This window comes from Hippocampus comes, unplaced genomic scaffold (genome assembly GCF_001891065.2).
Source record: "Hippocampus comes isolate QL1 unplaced genomic scaffold, H_comes_QL1_v1.1 scaffold9, whole genome shotgun sequence".
Classification (NCBI taxonomy): domain Eukaryota; kingdom Metazoa; phylum Chordata; class Actinopteri; order Syngnathiformes; family Syngnathidae; genus Hippocampus; species Hippocampus comes.
Genome location: NW_017805275.1, coordinates 3,126,081 through 3,144,608, shown reverse-complemented (window position 1 = coordinate 3,144,608; position 18,528 = coordinate 3,126,081). Strand labels below are relative to the sequence as shown.

General features: G+C 41.5%; 1 protein-coding gene across 2 annotated transcripts in view; it reads left to right on the top strand.

The window, feature by feature from the left end:
• Positions 1-18,528, top strand: part of tspan17 (tetraspanin 17) — a 30,734-nt gene that overhangs the window by 10,311 nt on the left and 1,895 nt on the right. For both annotated transcript variants that reach the window (XM_019869949.1, XM_019869948.1), the window contains exons 3-6: positions 13,865-14,011; positions 15,439-15,609; positions 15,991-16,116; positions 17,632-17,676. In XM_019869949.1, coding sequence (XP_019725508.1) covers positions 13,865-14,011; positions 15,439-15,609; positions 15,991-16,116; positions 17,632-17,676 — 489 coding nt within the window. The remainder of the gene's footprint in view (positions 1-13,864; positions 14,012-15,438; positions 15,610-15,990; positions 16,117-17,631; positions 17,677-18,528) is intronic.

The following is an 18,528-nucleotide window of genomic DNA, read 5'->3' as shown; positions in this document are numbered from 1 at the left end:
CTGAATACTCTGAGATCGCCACAATAGCACTTTTGCTATTTCCGACATCCTACCTGTGTGAGGCGGGGGGGATTATGCAGCAACGGCGACGAAAACAAAATTACGAAGTAGACTGGACATAAACCACACACTTGCGGTGTCATTGTCTCTCCTATTACCCCGAGATGGGACCGTCTGGTTGCAGAAAATCAAGCTCGGTGCTGTGGTGAGTGGTCATTTTCATGCACTTTGAATTTGCGTTGTATCGTATTTTGAAGGCATTAAACATTGCCATAGCGATTGGAGTGTTGCGGCCAGATTAGACGCTCCTTGTGTTTATTATTATATTTCGAAAACACCACAGTTTTCATGCAGCTCATACCATATTATTTTGTTGTATTATTTCCGCCACACCTTAAATGCCGGTCCCTGAAAATATTGTCTGACATAAACCGGTCCGTGGGGCAAAAAAGGTTGGGGACCCCTGGTATAAATTATATAAGTTTGCTTCACGGCAAAGATGGGGCAATAAAGGCTGTCAGTGATGTCATCGGTTCTGCCTCAGTGTGCCCACGAGGCAGCAGGAGCTTGTTTAAAAAAAAAAAAAAAAAAAAAACAGTGCTCCATGAGTAAATGTGGAAACTGATAGTAAGCAAAGAAATGTCAGTCACTCGGATCATGGGAGCAAAGAAAAAAAAAATCCCTGCCCTATGATTAAAAAGCAAAAAAATGTTGGACTAGCATTACAAAAGAAGAAGACAACTAAAAGAAGATGCAGTGAAAGCCTGGAAAAGGGTCACCAATAAATAAAAAAAAAAAGCAGCAGTTTAGTGATACCAAAGGTGGATGGCGTTATTACAAGCAAATGATTTATGACTAGTCTTTCTGTTACCAATACTTTTTCTGACTTAAAAATCCTTTTTTGAAGTTCCTGTGTACTGTTCCAATACGTTTAAAGTGCAGTGAATTCATGGACAAACCATATTCAAGTCTGAGCAGATTAGCAGCGCACGAGCATGCCACCGACTCTCTCAGTATTAGTGTCCTCAGGTTTGTGAGATTAGGGCTCTTTTGGAAAACCTCCATAAATTGACGCCAACTCTATTTGTAACCGTAGTGGCGCATAAAAAGGACACGTCCTGTCATTCACCTCCAATTATCAGTGGATCAGTAAAAACATTTAAAAACTGTCTTCAGTCCTGTTACTAGTGAACATGTTCATTAATTATCTTGAAATTATACATGCCGGTTCCCTAAATACTATGTCTTTGTGGTAGCACATTCTGATTAGTACCGTCTGGTCCTGAACCCTGCAAATTGCCTGCACCCGAGTCCCTTGGTGGAACCGCTTCAATAATTTAAAGGGATTAGGGCTGAATGATTAATGGCAAGTACAGGATTGGAATAAAGGTTGGTTCGTGTCTCAGGGACTAAAATAATTATTCTCATCACAACTGCATTCAGTTATCGTGTGCATTTGTTATTTCTCAGTTTTTAAACTCGAGAAGGCCGTCTTATTCCTCACCGCAGCCTAACACACAATACTGATAATCATCATCATCCTAATGATAATAATGATGAAAAAACAAATAATAATCATAAAGATGATGATGGAAATAAACAAATGAAGTAAAGGAAAATAACCATAACAACCTTTCTGTGACCCTGATAGAGGGACCTATTCAATCTCCGCGTCCTTGGCCTTAGTAGCAGTTGCTGAAATGAAATTATTATTGTTATTATTATTATTATTTTTATTTTGATTGGAACTACTCAAACAGAATCAAAGAGCAATGCCACGTTCATCTTCTCCTGGCTTTTCTTGAACTACAGTATATCACCAGAATAAATTGACTTCATACTAAATCGAACACGAACCCTTTCTGGGACAGCAGTTACTCCTACAGTGGACAGCTTATCATGTTATTAGGGTTAAGGGATAAATATGGTTCATTACCATTTTAAAACACTTTCAAATACCTGTAATTCTTACCAGTGATTTTGAAGAGAATGTACTGATTTCTCTTTTTTTGCCCCCACCCCTTCATTTTTGCATGTTTCTGTGTTTAAACTGTTCAGCTCACCGACTCTGAATAGAAAAATACTATTGTGGCTCATTATCTACCTTAAAGGTTTGGATTCTGTCACCTTCCTGTCCCCTGGATTTGACTAAAACAATTGGCGACTGAGTGGCAACCTGTGAATGGTTGGGTTGACATCACTTATTAGATTGCGTGACGCTCCGAAACGGAGTTCTACACAGATAAAGAGAATACTGAGATCACCGTTTTCTGAGTTATGCCAATTGAGTATGTATACTACCATCCAAAACAATAGGTTTGTCATTTCTCCTGGTTTCTGTTACATACATTCAATGTTGAGTCACACCTCCGTTGGAAGCCAGGTTTTTGTCAGGTCAAAAGTGAGAGCCGTGTAAATCTGACGAGAATCTTTTTCACCTTTTAAACTGACCAACAACCAATTGAATTGAATAAGTCCAATGCTAAAAGCAATTTGAACGCATTTAGTGTTTTTGTGAATTCAAGGGGAAGATGTACAAGCCACTATTTTGACCTTTATAATTGTGCGTTCACACAAAATCTTACACTAGGGCTCGGCAATTAATCAGAATGATCAAATTTGGCTTGTCACTCTTCAAAACATTCTAATTGAAGAAAAGCGATTAATGTGCAGAATGACATGGGATTCTCTTCATTTTTAAAACATTGATAATACTATTGCTAAAGTCAATGTAAAATCCCATTGACATGCTAACGCAAAATTAGCATTGACGCAGGTGTCATAAGACTCGACACATTTTCTTCCCAGTCTTTGAAAAATGAGTTATTTTTAATGCAGTTGAATCACAACTTTCTTCTTTTCTCTTTGTAAGCATGTACAGTCAATTTTCGACCATAATCCGTTCCAGAAGGCTGTTCGACAACCGATTTGTTCGAAAACCGAAACCATGCTCTTTTTAAAAAAAAAATCTTTATTGAACACGTCTGCTCATGATGGAACGCGACACGAGGAAGCATCACTTCCTCGTCTACCTCGTGTAAGGAAAGCCAGAGGAGTCAAGTGGCACATTCAAGTGCGCTCAGTTTGGTCGAGAACCGATTTTCGGTCGTAATCCGAGGCATAAAAAACTCGAAATTTTTAGTCGAAAACCGATTTGATCGAGAACAGAGACGTTCGAAAATCGAGGTTTGACTGTACTCCATTTCTCCATGCATGCACATCGCCACACCACCCCCTAGAGCCCAATGTGTGCACAGGAGGAGCAGACCGTGTTTGTTTTAATACAGCATGGTGTTTCTCTTTCATTGTTTTCTTTTTTTTCTTTTTTTTTTGAGCAGTCTTATTTTAGTAGTTATGTTGTCGTTGTCCTTTGAAGTTACACGTATATTTCAACTGAGTTTTCATAGATTCAAGGGTTCAAAAGTCAAGGATACAAAGCTCCTAGGACTTTTTCACCAACACAAATTTCAACATGATGTGGTATGAAATATAATACCTGCAGTCCCAGGTTAGCCCAGTGCATCCCAAGTCCTGTGAAAGTAAAGATAGAACAAAAACACAATATGATAAACAGAGAAGCCAGATGCTTATTCGTTGTTTCAATGTGTGCAAAGATGGAAGGCATCAGAAGTGTGGATCCAGCAGAATGAAAAGGCAAGCACTAAGTTGTGCCCGTGAGCAATTGCGCACTTCTCTCACCCTCTCGGCCCACTACACACACACACACTACATTTCTACACTCTTCATTTCCACCGCACTTTAATCGCCAAACAGGACACCAGACTATTCCCACTTCCATTACAGTTTCAGTACTGCGACCGAGGGTGTGCACTCAGTTGTTCTACGATAGTTTGATGTATTGACACGCATTCACTCACACTCACCTCAGAGGAGAGGCCACAGGCGATGCGTGGACCACTCCATTCAGGAAGTCCAAATATGGACGGAGTTTACACGCCCTTTCAATGAGGTTCTTTCGCGCGTTTCCAATATCAGGTGACTAGGACTTTTTTAAATTTATTTTTTATTAAATGCCATGTTTTCCATTACTGATGGGTGGACAAGATGCGACCATAGTTATACACACTGACTGAATTAATTATGCTGAAAATACTCCTTGTGCTATAATAAAAGTAAGTTGGGCCACTCTTATTTGTGTCTTAATTCTCCAATCGATGATATGTTCTAGTTTGCAATGAAGGTAATGTTCCTTTTTTCATAACGTACTACATCACATTCCTTGATTGCAGGTTTTGGACAGGTGTGATAAGGGTTTGGCCGCCGTGTGCGTGTCAGATGTTGCTCAGATGTTGTTCAATGCTTGAATGCTCAGAGGGATGGAAAACTAGAAGGAACATTGAATGCAACAGGCTTGAATTTCGCATGATAATACAAGGTCATTGTGTGCTTGCCAAAAATGAGAATAAAGTATTCAATGTGGAGGGATGAATGGGCATTAGGCTATAGTATAGTAGTTTTGAGTAGCTGAGTTTTAGTAGGTGAATAAATATCACGTTTTGAAGTCACTGAATAATGCTTTTATTAATCGTGATTTCAATCTCAATCAAAATAATCATGATTATTATTATCCATCCATCCATCCATTTTCCCATCCACTTTATCCTCACAAGGGGTCGCGAGGGCGGGGGGCTGGAGCCTATCCCAGTCATCTTCGGGCAGTAGGCGGGGGACACCCTGAACCGGTTGCCAGCCGATCGCAGGGCACACAGATACGAACAACCGTCCGCGCTCACACTCACACTGAGGGAGAATTTAGAGTGTTCAATCAGCCTGCCATGCATGTTTTTGTAATGTGGGAGGAAACCGGAGTAGCTGGAGAAAACCCATGCAGGCACGGGGAGAACATGCAAACTCCACACAGGAGCCAAAATCAAACCCTGCACCTCTGCACTGTGAGGTCAACGCGCTAACCATCAGACTACCGGGCCGCCCTCGTGATTTTTATTATTCCCATACTTGTCCGGCCCTAATTTATAATAGGCCCAATTTGTTTCTGTTTCTCATCTGTGGAAGCGGATGTATATACAATACATCCTGATTTATATCGATGTTCGATTCATACTGTATCAGCTGCAAACATAGTCATCACATAAACTCCTGCTGCGTCTGCACAAAATCCTGCGAGTCTTCTGGAGAAGGGGGAAGATCCCGGAACAATGGAGAGTGGCTGAAGGGGTATGGATCCCAAAGGAGGAAAACTCCACTCAGCTAGACCAGTTCCGCATCATCTCCCTGCTTTGTGTTGAGGCTAAAGTGTTCTTCAGTGCTATTTCGAAGAGGCTGTGCACCTACCTGGAAAAGAACACCTACATCGATACATCTGTCCAGAAAGGCGGCATTTCAGGAATGTCAGGATGCCTGGAACATACCGGTGTGGTGACACAGCTTATTCGGGAGGCCAGAGAGAACAAGGGCAACCTGTCAGTGCTGTGGCTTGACCTGGCTAACGCATTCGGTTCCATTCCACACAAGCTGGTCGAGCTCACTTTGACGAAACATCATGTACCCAGCAGGTGTAGAGACCTCATCGCTGATTATTACACCAACTTCAGGATGAGGGTCTCTTCAGGAGCAATAACATCCAACTGGCACAAGGTGGAGATCGGTATCATCACAGGGTGTACTATCTCTGTGACATTGTTCTCCCTAGCCATGAACATGCTCACTAAGTCTGCTGAACCAGAGTGTAGAGGGCCCCGTACGAATTCCGGACAACGGCAACCACCCATCAGGGCGTTCATGGATGACCTCACAGTCACGACAGAATCAGTCCCAGGCTGCCGGTGGATTCTGAAGGGACTCGAAAAGCTGGTGGAGTGGGCCCGGATGCGTTTCAAACCCGCCAAATCCAGATCAATGGTGCTGAGGAAAGGGAAGGTAGAAGACAAGTTCCGGTTTAACATCTCAGGCACAGCCATTCCAACTATCACAGAAAAGCCAGTCAAGAGCCTGGGAAAGGTCTTTGACTGCTCTCTGAGAGACACAACATCTATCCAGTCAGCATGTACTGAGTTGGATGGCTGGCTGAAATCCGTGGACAAGTCCGGCCTACCTGGGAAGTTTAAAGCATGGGTTTACCAACATGGCATTCTCCCCAGGATCCTGTGGCCCCTCCTTGTCTACGCGGTCCCTATCTCTACAGTTGAGACCTTAGAGAGGAGAGTCAGCAACCACCTCCGGAGATGGCTGGGGCTACCAAGGAGCCTGAGCAGCATTGCACTCTACGGGAACACCAACAAACTGCAACTGCCCTTCAAGTCCTTGGAGGAGGAATTCAAGGTATCGAGAGCCAGAGAAGTGGTTCAGTACAGGGACTCAAGTGATCCGATGGTGGCTAAAGCAGGGATCCAAGTGAGGACTGGCAGGAATTGGAAGGCAGAGGAAGCAGTTCAAGAGGCAGATGCAAGGCTGCGTCACAGGAGCCTGGTGGGAGTGGTCACACGAGGTCGAGCTGGGCTAGGATCTTTTCCAACCCCCCAAATGAACACCAAGGGGAAGGAAGGGCGACATCTTGTTCAGGAGGAGGTGAGAGCAGCAGTGGAGGAGACGAGAACCTGCAAGGCAGTGGGAATGAAGCAACAGGGAGCTTGGACGAGATGGGAGAATGCGGTTGAGAGGAAAGTGACCTGGGCTGAGCTCTGGAAAGCCGAGCCTCAACGCATAAAATTCCTTATCCGGGCAGTGTATGATGTGCTGCCAAGCCCGTCAAACCTGTACACATGGGGCATAGCAGAGACACCAGCATGCCCATTGTGTTCCAAAAAAAAAAAAAAAAAAAAAAACAGTGCTCCATGAGTAAATGTGGAAACTGATAGTAAGCAAAGAAATGTCAGTCACTCGGATCATGGGAGCAAAGAAAAAAAAAATCCCTGCCCTATGATTAAAAAGCAAAAAAATGTTGGACTAGCATTACAAAAGAAGAAGACAACTAAAAGAAGATGCAGTGAAAGCCTGGAAAAGGGTCACCAATAAATAAAAAAAAAAAGCAGCAGTTTAGTGATACCAAAGGTGGATGGCGTTATTACAAGCAAATGATTTATGACTAGTCTTTCTGTTACCAATACTTTTTCTGACTTAAAAATCCTTTTTTGAAGTTCCTGTGTACTGTTCCAATACGTTTAAAGTGCAGTGAATTCATGGACAAACCATATTCAAGTCTGAGCAGATTAGCAGCGCACGAGCATGCCACCGACTCTCTCAGTATTAGTGTCCTCAGGTTTGTGAGATTAGGGCTCTTTTGGAAAACCTCCATAAATTGACGCCAACTCTATTTGTAACCGTAGTGGCGCATAAAAAGGACACGTCCTGTCATTCACCTCCAATTATCAGTGGATCAGTAAAAACATTTAAAAACTGTCTTCAGTCCTGTTACTAGTGAACATGTTCATTAATTATCTTGAAATTATACATGCCGGTTCCCTAAATACTATGTCTTTGTGGTAGCACATTCTGATTAGTACCGTCTGGTCCTGAACCCTGCAAATTGCCTGCACCCGAGTCCCTTGGTGGAACCGCTTCAATAATTTAAAGGGATTAGGGCTGAATGATTAATGGCAAGTACAGGATTGGAATAAAGGTTGGTTCGTGTCTCAGGGACTAAAATAATTATTCTCATCACAACTGCATTCAGTTATCGTGTGCATTTGTTATTTCTCAGTTTTTAAACTCGAGAAGGCCGTCTTATTCCTCACCGCAGCCTAACACACAATACTGATAATCATCATCATCCTAATGATAATAATGATGAAAAAACAAATAATAATCATAAAGATGATGATGGAAATAAACAAATGAAGTAAAGGAAAATAACCATAACAACCTTTCTGTGACCCTGATAGAGGGACCTATTCAATCTCCGCGTCCTTGGCCTTAGTAGCAGTTGCTGAAATGAAATTATTATTGTTATTATTATTATTATTTTTATTTTGATTGGAACTACTCAAACAGAATCAAAGAGCAATGCCACGTTCATCTTCTCCTGGCTTTTCTTGAACTACAGTATATCACCAGAATAAATTGACTTCATACTAAATCGAACACGAACCCTTTCTGGGACAGCAGTTACTCCTACAGTGGACAGCTTATCATGTTATTAGGGTTAAGGGATAAATATGGTTCATTACCATTTTAAAACACTTTCAAATACCTGTAATTCTTACCAGTGATTTTGAAGAGAATGTACTGATTTCTCTTTTTTTGCCCCCACCCCTTCATTTTTGCATGTTTCTGTGTTTAAACTGTTCAGCTCACCGACTCTGAATAGAAAAATACTATTGTGGCTCATTATCTACCTTAAAGGTTTGGATTCTGTCACCTTCCTGTCCCCTGGATTTGACTAAAACAATTGGCGACTGAGTGGCAACCTGTGAATGGTTGGGTTGACATCACTTATTAGATTGCGTGACGCTCCGAAACGGAGTTCTACACAGATAAAGAGAATACTGAGATCACCGTTTTCTGAGTTATGCCAATTGAGTATGTATACTACCATCCAAAACAATAGGTTTGTCATTTCTCCTGGTTTCTGTTACATACATTCAATGTTGAGTCACACCTCCGTTGGAAGCCAGGTTTTTGTCAGGTCAAAAGTGAGAGCCGTGTAAATCTGACGAGAATCTTTTTCACCTTTTAAACTGACCAACAACCAATTGAATTGAATAAGTCCAATGCTAAAAGCAATTTGAACGCATTTAGTGTTTTTGTGAATTCAAGGGGAAGATGTACAAGCCACTATTTTGACCTTTATAATTGTGCGTTCACACAAAATCTTACACTAGGGCTCGGCAATTAATCAGAATGATCAAATTTGGCTTGTCACTCTTCAAAACATTCTAATTGAAGAAAAGCGATTAATGTGCAGAATGACATGGGATTCTCTTCATTTTTAAAACATTGATAATACTATTGCTAAAGTCAATGTAAAATCCCATTGACATGCTAACGCAAAATTAGCATTGACGCAGGTGTCATAAGACTCGACACATTTTCTTCCCAGTCTTTGAAAAATGAGTTATTTTTAATGCAGTTGAATCACAACTTTCTTCTTTTCTCTTTGTAAGCATGTACAGTCAATTTTCGACCATAATCCGTTCCAGAAGGCTGTTCGACAACCGATTTGTTCGAAAACCGAAACCATGCTCTTTTTAAAAAAAAAATCTTTATTGAACACGTCTGCTCATGATGGAACGCGACACGAGGAAGCATCACTTCCTCGTCTACCTCGTGTAAGGAAAGCCAGAGGAGTCAAGTGGCACATTCAAGTGCGCTCAGTTTGGTCGAGAACCGATTTTCGGTCGTAATCCGAGGCATAAAAAACTCGAAATTTTTAGTCGAAAACCGATTTGATCGAGAACAGAGACGTTCGAAAATCGAGGTTTGACTGTACTCCATTTCTCCATGCATGCACATCGCCACACCACCCCCTAGAGCCCAATGTGTGCACAGGAGGAGCAGACCGTGTTTGTTTTAATACAGCATGGTGTTTCTCTTTCATTGTTTTCTTTTTTTTCTTTTTTTTTTGAGCAGTCTTATTTTATTTCAACTTAGTTTTCATAGATTCAAGTGTTCAAAAGTCAAGGATACAAAGCTCCTAGGACTTTTTCACCAACACAAATTTCAACATGATGTGGTATGAAATATAATACCTGCAGTCCCAGGTTAGTTATCGTGTGCATTTGTTATTTCTCAGTTTTTAAACTCGAGAAGGCCGTCTTATTCCTCACCGCAGCCTAACACACAATACTGATAATCATCATCATCCTAATGATAATAATGATGAAAAAACAAATAATAATCATAAAGATGATGATGGAAATAAACAAATGAAGTAAAGGAAAATAACCATAACAACCTTTCTGTGACCCTGATAGAGGGACCTATTCAATCTCCGCGTCCTTGGCCTTAGTAGCAGTTGCTGAAATGAAATTATTATTGTTATTATTATTATTATTTTTATTTTGATTGGAACTACTCAAACAGAATCAAAGAGCAATGCCACGTTCATCTTCTCCTGGCTTTTCTTGAACTACAGTATATCACCAGAATAAATTGACTTCATACTAAATCGAACACGAACCCTTTCTGGGACAGCAGTTACTCCTACAGTGGACAGCTTATCATGTTATTAGGGTTAAGGGATAAATATGGTTCATTACCATTTTAAAACACTTTCAAATACCTGTAATTCTTACCAGTGATTTTGAAGAGAATGTACTGATTTCTCTTTTTTTGCCCCCACCCCTTCATTTTTGCATGTTTCTGTGTTTAAACTGTTCAGCTCACCGACTCTGAATAGAAAAATACTATTGTGGCTCATTATCTACCTTAAAGGTTTGGATTCTGTCACCTTCCTGTCCCCTGGATTTGACTAAAACAATTGGCGACTGAGTGGCAACCTGTGAATGGTTGGGTTGACATCACTTATTAGATTGCGTGACGCTCCGAAACGGAGTTCTACACAGATAAAGAGAATACTGAGATCACCGTTTTCTGAGTTATGCCAATTGAGTATGTATACTACCATCCAAAACAATAGGTTTGTCATTTCTCCTGGTTTCTGTTACATACATTCAATGTTGAGTCACACCTCCGTTGGAAGCCAGGTTTTTGTCAGGTCAAAAGTGAGAGCCGTGTAAATCTGACGAGAATCTTTTTCACCTTTTAAACTGACCAACAACCAATTGAATTGAATAAGTCCAATGCTAAAAGCAATTTGAACGCATTTAGTGTTTTTGTGAATTCAAGGGGAAGATGTACAAGCCACTATTTTGACCTTTATAATTGTGCGTTCACACAAAATCTTACACTAGGGCTCGGCAATTAATCAGAATGATCAAATTTGGCTTGTCACTCTTCAAAACATTCTAATTGAAGAAAAGCGATTAATGTGCAGAATGACATGGGATTCTCTTCATTTTTAAAACATTGATAATACTATTGCTAAAGTCAATGTAAAATCCCATTGACATGCTAACGCAAAATTAGCATTGACGCAGGTGTCATAAGACTCGACACATTTTCTTCCCAGTCTTTGAAAAATGAGTTATTTTTAATGCAGTTGAATCACAACTTTCTTCTTTTCTCTTTGTAAGCATGTACAGTCAATTTTCGACCATAATCCGTTCCAGAAGGCTGTTCGACAACCGATTTGTTCGAAAACCGAAACCATGCTCTTTTTAAAAAAAAAATCTTTATTGAACACGTCTGCTCATGATGGAACGCGACACGAGGAAGCATCACTTCCTCGTCTACCTCGTGTAAGGAAAGCCAGAGGAGTCAAGTGGCACATTCAAGTGCGCTCAGTTTGGTCGAGAACCGATTTTCGGTCGTAATCCGAGGCATAAAAAACTCGAAATTTTTAGTCGAAAACCGATTTGATCGAGAACAGAGACGTTCGAAAATCGAGGTTTGACTGTACTCCATTTCTCCATGCATGCACATCGCCACACCACCCCCTAGAGCCCAATGTGTGCACAGGAGGAGCAGACCGTGTTTGTTTTAATACAGCATGGTGTTTCTCTTTCATTGTTTTCTTTTTTTTCTTTTTTTTTTGAGCAGTCTTATTTTAGTAGTTATGTTGTCGTTGTCCTTTGAAGTTACACGTATATTTCAACTGAGTTTTCATAGATTCAAGGGTTCAAAAGTCAAGGATACAAAGCTCCTAGGACTTTTTCACCAACACAAATTTCAACATGATGTGGTATGAAATATAATACCTGCAGTCCCAGGTTAGCCCAGTGCATCCCAAGTCCTGTGAAAGTAAAGATAGAACAAAAACACAATATGATAAACAGAGAAGCCAGATGCTTATTCGTTGTTTCAATGTGTGCAAAGATGGAAGGCATCAGAAGTGTGGATCCAGCAGAATGAAAAGGCAAGCACTAAGTTGTGCCCGTGAGCAATTGCGCACTTCTCTCACCCTCTCGGCCCACTACACACACACACACTACATTTCTACACTCTTCATTTCCACCGCACTTTAATCGCCAAACAGGACACCAGACTATTCCCACTTCCATTACAGTTTCAGTACTGCGACCGAGGGTGTGCACTCAGTTGTTCTACGATAGTTTGATGTATTGACACGCATTCACTCACACTCACCTCAGAGGAGAGGCCACAGGCGATGCGTGGACCACTCCATTCAGGAAGTCCAAATATGGACGGAGTTTACACGCCCTTTCAATGAGGTTCTTTCGCGCGTTTCCAATATCAGGTGACTAGGACTTTTTTAAATTTATTTTTTATTAAATGCCATGTTTTCCATTACTGATGGGTGGACAAGATGCGACCATAGTTATACACACTGACTGAATTAATTATGCTGAAAATACTCCTTGTGCTATAATAAAAGTAAGTTGGGCCACTCTTATTTGTGTCTTAATTCTCCAATCGATGATATGTTCTAGTTTGCAATGAAGGTAATGTTCCTTTTTTCATAACGTACTACATCACATTCCTTGATTGCAGGTTTTGGACAGGTGTGATAAGGGTTTGGCCGCCGTGTGCGTGTCAGATGTTGCTCAGATGTTGTTCAATGCTTGAATGCTCAGAGGGATGGAAAACTAGAAGGAACATTGAATGCAACAGGCTTGAATTTCGCATGATAATACAAGGTCATTGTGTGCTTGCCAAAAATGAGAATAAAGTATTCAATGTGGAGGGATGAATGGGCATTAGGCTATAGTATAGTAGTTTTGAGTAGCTGAGTTTTAGTAGGTGAATAAATATCACGTTTTGAAGTCACTGAATAATGCAGTCATGGTAGCTAGTTAGCCATCTGGACACAAGCTGGGGTCTGATCAGCCCTGGTTGGGTCACCTGGGGGAGGGCGTATGATGTTGAGAGACCCGAAACGCCCTATGATCTCAGGAATACATCACTGATGATGTGTCCAGATAGGCATCAGTAGATGTATGTACACAGTCACATGGATTGCATTGACACTAGTATCATCAGTAAATTGAATCACAACATAATATTATCAAATTTTTCTGTCAAGTCATTTGAACTGACCTGAATAGAAATCTGATCATTTTGGAAAACAATTCTTACGGTGCATTGCCAAATCATAATAATTTGGAAAATGCCTGATGGAACAACTTTGGCTGTCTTCAACCATGAATTTGTAGTCTACTTAATTACAAATTAAAAACAGGGAGTGTAGCGGATTATATTTCCACTTGTTTATATCACTGTAAAATGGCACTCTTTGACATTTATACAAAAGTGTGAAGAAACACTGCATTCACTCTAAAAGAGTTTAGTGACAGGGAAAGCATACTGTAAGGTGGAGCATGACCGGTTTGGGCAGGATGTGCAGAGGAAGGATACGTTTGTGGACATTGGCAGAAACCTGTGAACTGTGCTCCTGATAAATGCCACTTTTTTTCACAGCTTTGTCAGATGGATCCAAATATGGCAGTTAAAATAATAAAGGCAATGACTGGGGTATTGTTTTATTCAGAATGCAACCCACATCTTTTGGGGGGGGGAATAATGCTTTTATTAATCGTGATTTCAATCTCAATCAAAATAATCATGATTATTATTATCCATCCATCCATCCATTTTCCCATCCACTTTATCCTCACAAGGGGTCGCGAGGGCGGGGGGCTGGAGCCTATCCCAGTCATCTTCGGGCAGTAGGCGGGGGACACCCTGAACCGGTTGCCAGCCGATCGCAGGGCACACAGATACGATCAGGGGGGGGCACTTTTGAGTTTTATCTGTGTCATAAGTTGAGCTTTAAATATTTCTCTTTGACATCCCAAAGAAAACGGTGGGATGTCTCAATCGATGGAAATATCATTTTCACTGTTGTATTTGCCTCCTCTTCCCTCAGGGCGTGCTGTCCAACTTGTCATCCATCACAGATCTGGGGGGTTTCGACCCTGTTTGGCTCTTCATTGTTGTCGGCGGGGTCATGTTCGTGCTGGGCTTTGCTGGATGCATTGGAGCACTGCGGGAGAACACGCGCCTGCTTAAATTTGTAAGCCGCCTCATCGCTTTCAAAGGCCACACGCACACACGCACACACACACACGCGCACGCACGCAACCACACACACACACACACACACACACACACTCACACACACTAGTCTAACCACTTGAGCCCTCCTTTAGAAGAGTAGTTCACGCCCAGACCAGAGGCTGCCGAAGTCACCTGCACCTCTGCACTGTGAGGTCAACGCGCTAACCATCAGACTACCGGGCCGCCCTCGTGATTTTTATTATTCCCATACTTGTCCGGCCCTAATTTATAATAGGCCCAATTTGTTTCTGTTTCTCATCTGTGGAAGCGGATGTATATACAATACATCCTGATTTATATCGATGTTCGATTCATACTGTATCAGCTGCAAACATAGTCATCACAAAAAAAAAACCCCAAAAACATGCTGTCTCCCTGCCAAAGATCAAAGAATACGGATCTGAACATCCTCACGTTGCTCTGTGCCTTTTGGTGTGGAAATAAAGTCGAATAGTTTTAAAGCCCAAATCAACACCCTACATTTTGGGGGATGTATTCTGGCTCGACTGACAGCTGATGCAGACAAACCTGCTTTCTGCAGTCCTGAGTAGCTATTACCTCCAGCCGATTTCCATTAGCAGCAGTAAGTCAGGCGTCGGAGAGAGGAGCTAATAGGGTTTTGCTACATTAATCATTAGCCTGTCTCCACCTACGTTTACTGTAAAGGGATGATTTAATGCTACCTCTGGGGCTGCACTTTTTGCCAAGCAAATTGAGCCTTCAACAGGACCATCAGACTAACACTGCTTGTAAAATTATACAATATTAAATGGTACTGACTCGGGCTGCACAAAAATGGAAAAACATGCGACATGCGATAGGGGTGGTGTTGACTACCGCTATTAGCGATGTTCCGATGAGTTTTAAGCTGCCGATACCGATTCCGATCATCCATGAGTGTGATCGGCCAATAATGACACCGATCACGTCACGTGGATTCGGGTGTAAAACTTTCAATCTTTGAGCTACAACAACCAATTTATATTAAATAATCCATTAAACTGTTCATTCTTAGCTCATCAAACGTAATAAATTGCCATTTTGTGTGTGTGTGTGTGTGTGTGTGTGTGTGTGTGTGTGTGTGTGTGTGTGTGTGTGTGTGTGTCTAGAGAGAGAGGGATACATAGAGAGAAGGAACGGGAGAGAGACAATTTTTGAAGTTATACTATTTCGTGGTCATGATGCCCCTAAATACTGTTCTCCTACCTGATCTAAGGTTGCATCTGATTGAAGTCAGATAAAAGCATACAGGTCGACTTGCACATCCTTGCGATAAGCATATTGCACAGGGATTTTATTGCGTTGACGATATTTTTATTTTTTTGATGTATTGTGCAGCCCTACCACTCTCCATCTGTACTGACCACTTGTGACCTTTTTTAGTTCTCCGTGTTCCTGGGTTTGATCTTCTTCCTGGAACTCGCCGCAGGAATTCTTGCCTTCGTCTTTAAGGATTGGATCAAAGACCAGCTCAACTTCTTCATTAACAATAATATCAAGGCTTACCGCGATGACATCGACTTGCAGAATCTCATTGACTTCGCCCAGGGATATGTAAGGCTGCTGCCGAAAACTACTGTCCACACAGATGTCCCGCTTTTCTGAAGTCTTATTTGGAGGCAGATGTTCTGGACAGAGGGGACCGGTCTGCTATAAATGTCAAAGTGAATGTAATTGTGATTATCCAATTATAAGAGGTGGCAGGGCTAATTGGTTCCCATGTAAAAACAATGGGCTTCGTTTCTACATAAAGCCGATTAGCGTTTCTTTTGTTTGTTATCTGGAGCCGCTATCTTTGCCACCGTGAGCTGCCACCCCACGCAAGCAGAACTCGGGCTGCCTCAGAGCCTTTCCAAGACCAGATCAAACAAAATCCATGTCTCTTGGTTGTTCGCTAATTGTCAGTTACATTTCTGTCTTTTGTTTGTTTCTTAGTGGTCATGCTGTGGCGCTCACGGGCCTGATGACTGGAATTTGAACATGTACTTCAACTGCACTGAACAGAACCACAGCAGGGAGCGCTGTGGTGTCCCTTTGTCTTGCTGTGTCAAAGACCCTGTGGTGAGGCACTGAAACCAATTATTGCACCATAGATTTAGTACAGTGGTCCCTCTGAGGTCAAACACCATCTGTTCTGCGTTTCACTTCCACTCACTTCGTTCATATTTCAATTCAGTTTTAAGTAAGAATGGTCATTGAATTAATGAGTCATTCCATAAAACTTTGACGAAAAAAAACGGACAAAATAACAAACAGAAAAAATGTAAATACTATAAAACATGTACAGGGTGAGATTTGCTTGTATCTCATGTGACATCTTGTTTGACCTCAGAGAACAATAAATCCTCCTTCATTACAGGGGGTTACGTTCCAGAACACCGCCCTAATAAGTGAAATCTGCGATATAGAATGATATCTTACGTTAATAAAACTAACCATATATGAATGGGCGGCACGGTGTTCGACTGGTTAGCGCGTCCGGCTCACAGTGCAGAGGTGCAGGGTTTGATTCCGGCTCTGGCCTGCCTGCGTGGAGTTTGCAAGTTCTCCCTGTGCCTGCGTGGGTTTTCTCCGGGTACTCCGGTTTTCTCCCACATTCCAAGAACATGCGTGGTAGGTTAATGGAACACTCTACATTGTCATTAGGTTTGATTGTGAACGTGAACGGTTGTCTGCCTATGTCTGCCCTGCAATTGGCCAGCAACCGGTTCACGGTGTCCCCTGCCTACTGCCGGAAGACATCTGGGTTAGGCTCCCTTGTGAGGATAAATAGGTTCAGGAAATGGATAGATGGTATTCATTTCAATGCATGTGATTTTCGAACATTGTTTTCATGTATTTCCTTTAGAGATCAAGGTGTCTTTTTTTTTTTTTTGGAAAGAATTGACCAACTTGTCACATGTTAAAATTGACCATCAAACGTTCCTTCCGCCTGCATGAGCATGTCGTACAACTGCGCATTAACTCGATCTCAGCCCTTATTCACCTGTGACGTTTTTTTTTTTTTTTTTTTTTTTCCTTGTTGCTATCATGATTGTAGGCAGTTGTTGGCTAGCTTTCTTTCTTCTCTTGTTTCCCTGGGTGGCTCTGCCAATTCTGTTTTGGAACTGCATTTGCAGACCAACATCAGGATGCCATTCCGCTAATATTGCGTTCTATACAGAGTATAGTAAAGGTAAAATACGGAAGTCAATCAGCAAGGCGAGCAGCGCGCTGTGTCTACTGACAGAACACAATCAGCGGGTGTCAAAACGATAGCGACGCTCTGATTGGCTGAGTCAGTACATGCGGATATTTTTTTCACGACACACAGGATTTAAATCCAGACGCAGCAAAATACGATTAAATGGCAAAAATACTAAATTAATAACACTTCTAAATAGTCTGTGATATACCGGGACCGCAAACACTGAACCCATGATGAAGGGGTTTTTATTGCATTTCTGGTAAAGCGCTGTCTTTTACGTGAACCATCTGGTCACATTTTGAATTGCAAAGTCATGTAACTGTAAAATTTGAAAAAGGAACTGAGAGACATTAGCATTAGATTTCACTTCTCGTTTTTTTCCTTAACAGGGTGTCGTCAACACGCAGTGTGGTTATGATGTGCGACGTGAAGAGGTAGGCACTGTCACACGTTTAGCACCCTCTCTCTACAGTATGAATGGTCATCATAATTGATTATGTCATTGTTAAGAATAATTTACACGACATTCTTAACAGTATTCTTAATTTTGTCAATTGTGCAGAACTGTTTTTGAAAAGACATCCTCTGCTGAAGGATTTAAAGATGAATGCCATACCTTGCTGCAAACAGCATAGGTGCCATTGATTTAGTCAGAAATAGTATAAAACATGACATAGACTGATGTGTTGGGCCACATGAACACGACTGAAACGCTTCTGGATTAGTATTTTTCTGCTCAATACAACATTGGCATTGAAACACAAGTTCAAGACATCCAGACTGATTTTCCCATCTTTTAAAATAAATTACAGTCACTTACGTGAATGTTAATTTCCCCTATGAAAACCGGATTTGTAGATTTTTTTGTCCCGATGCTGGATTCTTTCGTTAATTCAAGCCATCGTTAAGAGAATGCATGCAATGGCATTTTCAGATCTATTTAAATTTCACTGGATGGTGTGCACGGAGCCGCCCTTTTCTTGCAGAAATCACAAGCTTCTGAGCTCACAAGGTCGAGCTGATTGAAATGACCTGAGCAGTCAAGGGTGATTTAAAATCTTAATATCCACAATAAAAGAAAAGAAAAGAAAAGAGATAAATGCCCACAAACATCACTCGAGCATCACAGCAGAACTTGAGAATCTGCCGAGTTAATTATCCAGGCTTCTTTCCACTGCCTTAATAACAGATTGTTCCTCTAGCAGGTATAATTAGCCTCCCGTTATAGCCTGGAGTGCAGCCTTACACCACTCTGTAATTGGCAATCGGCTGGGTTGTGCCAGTCC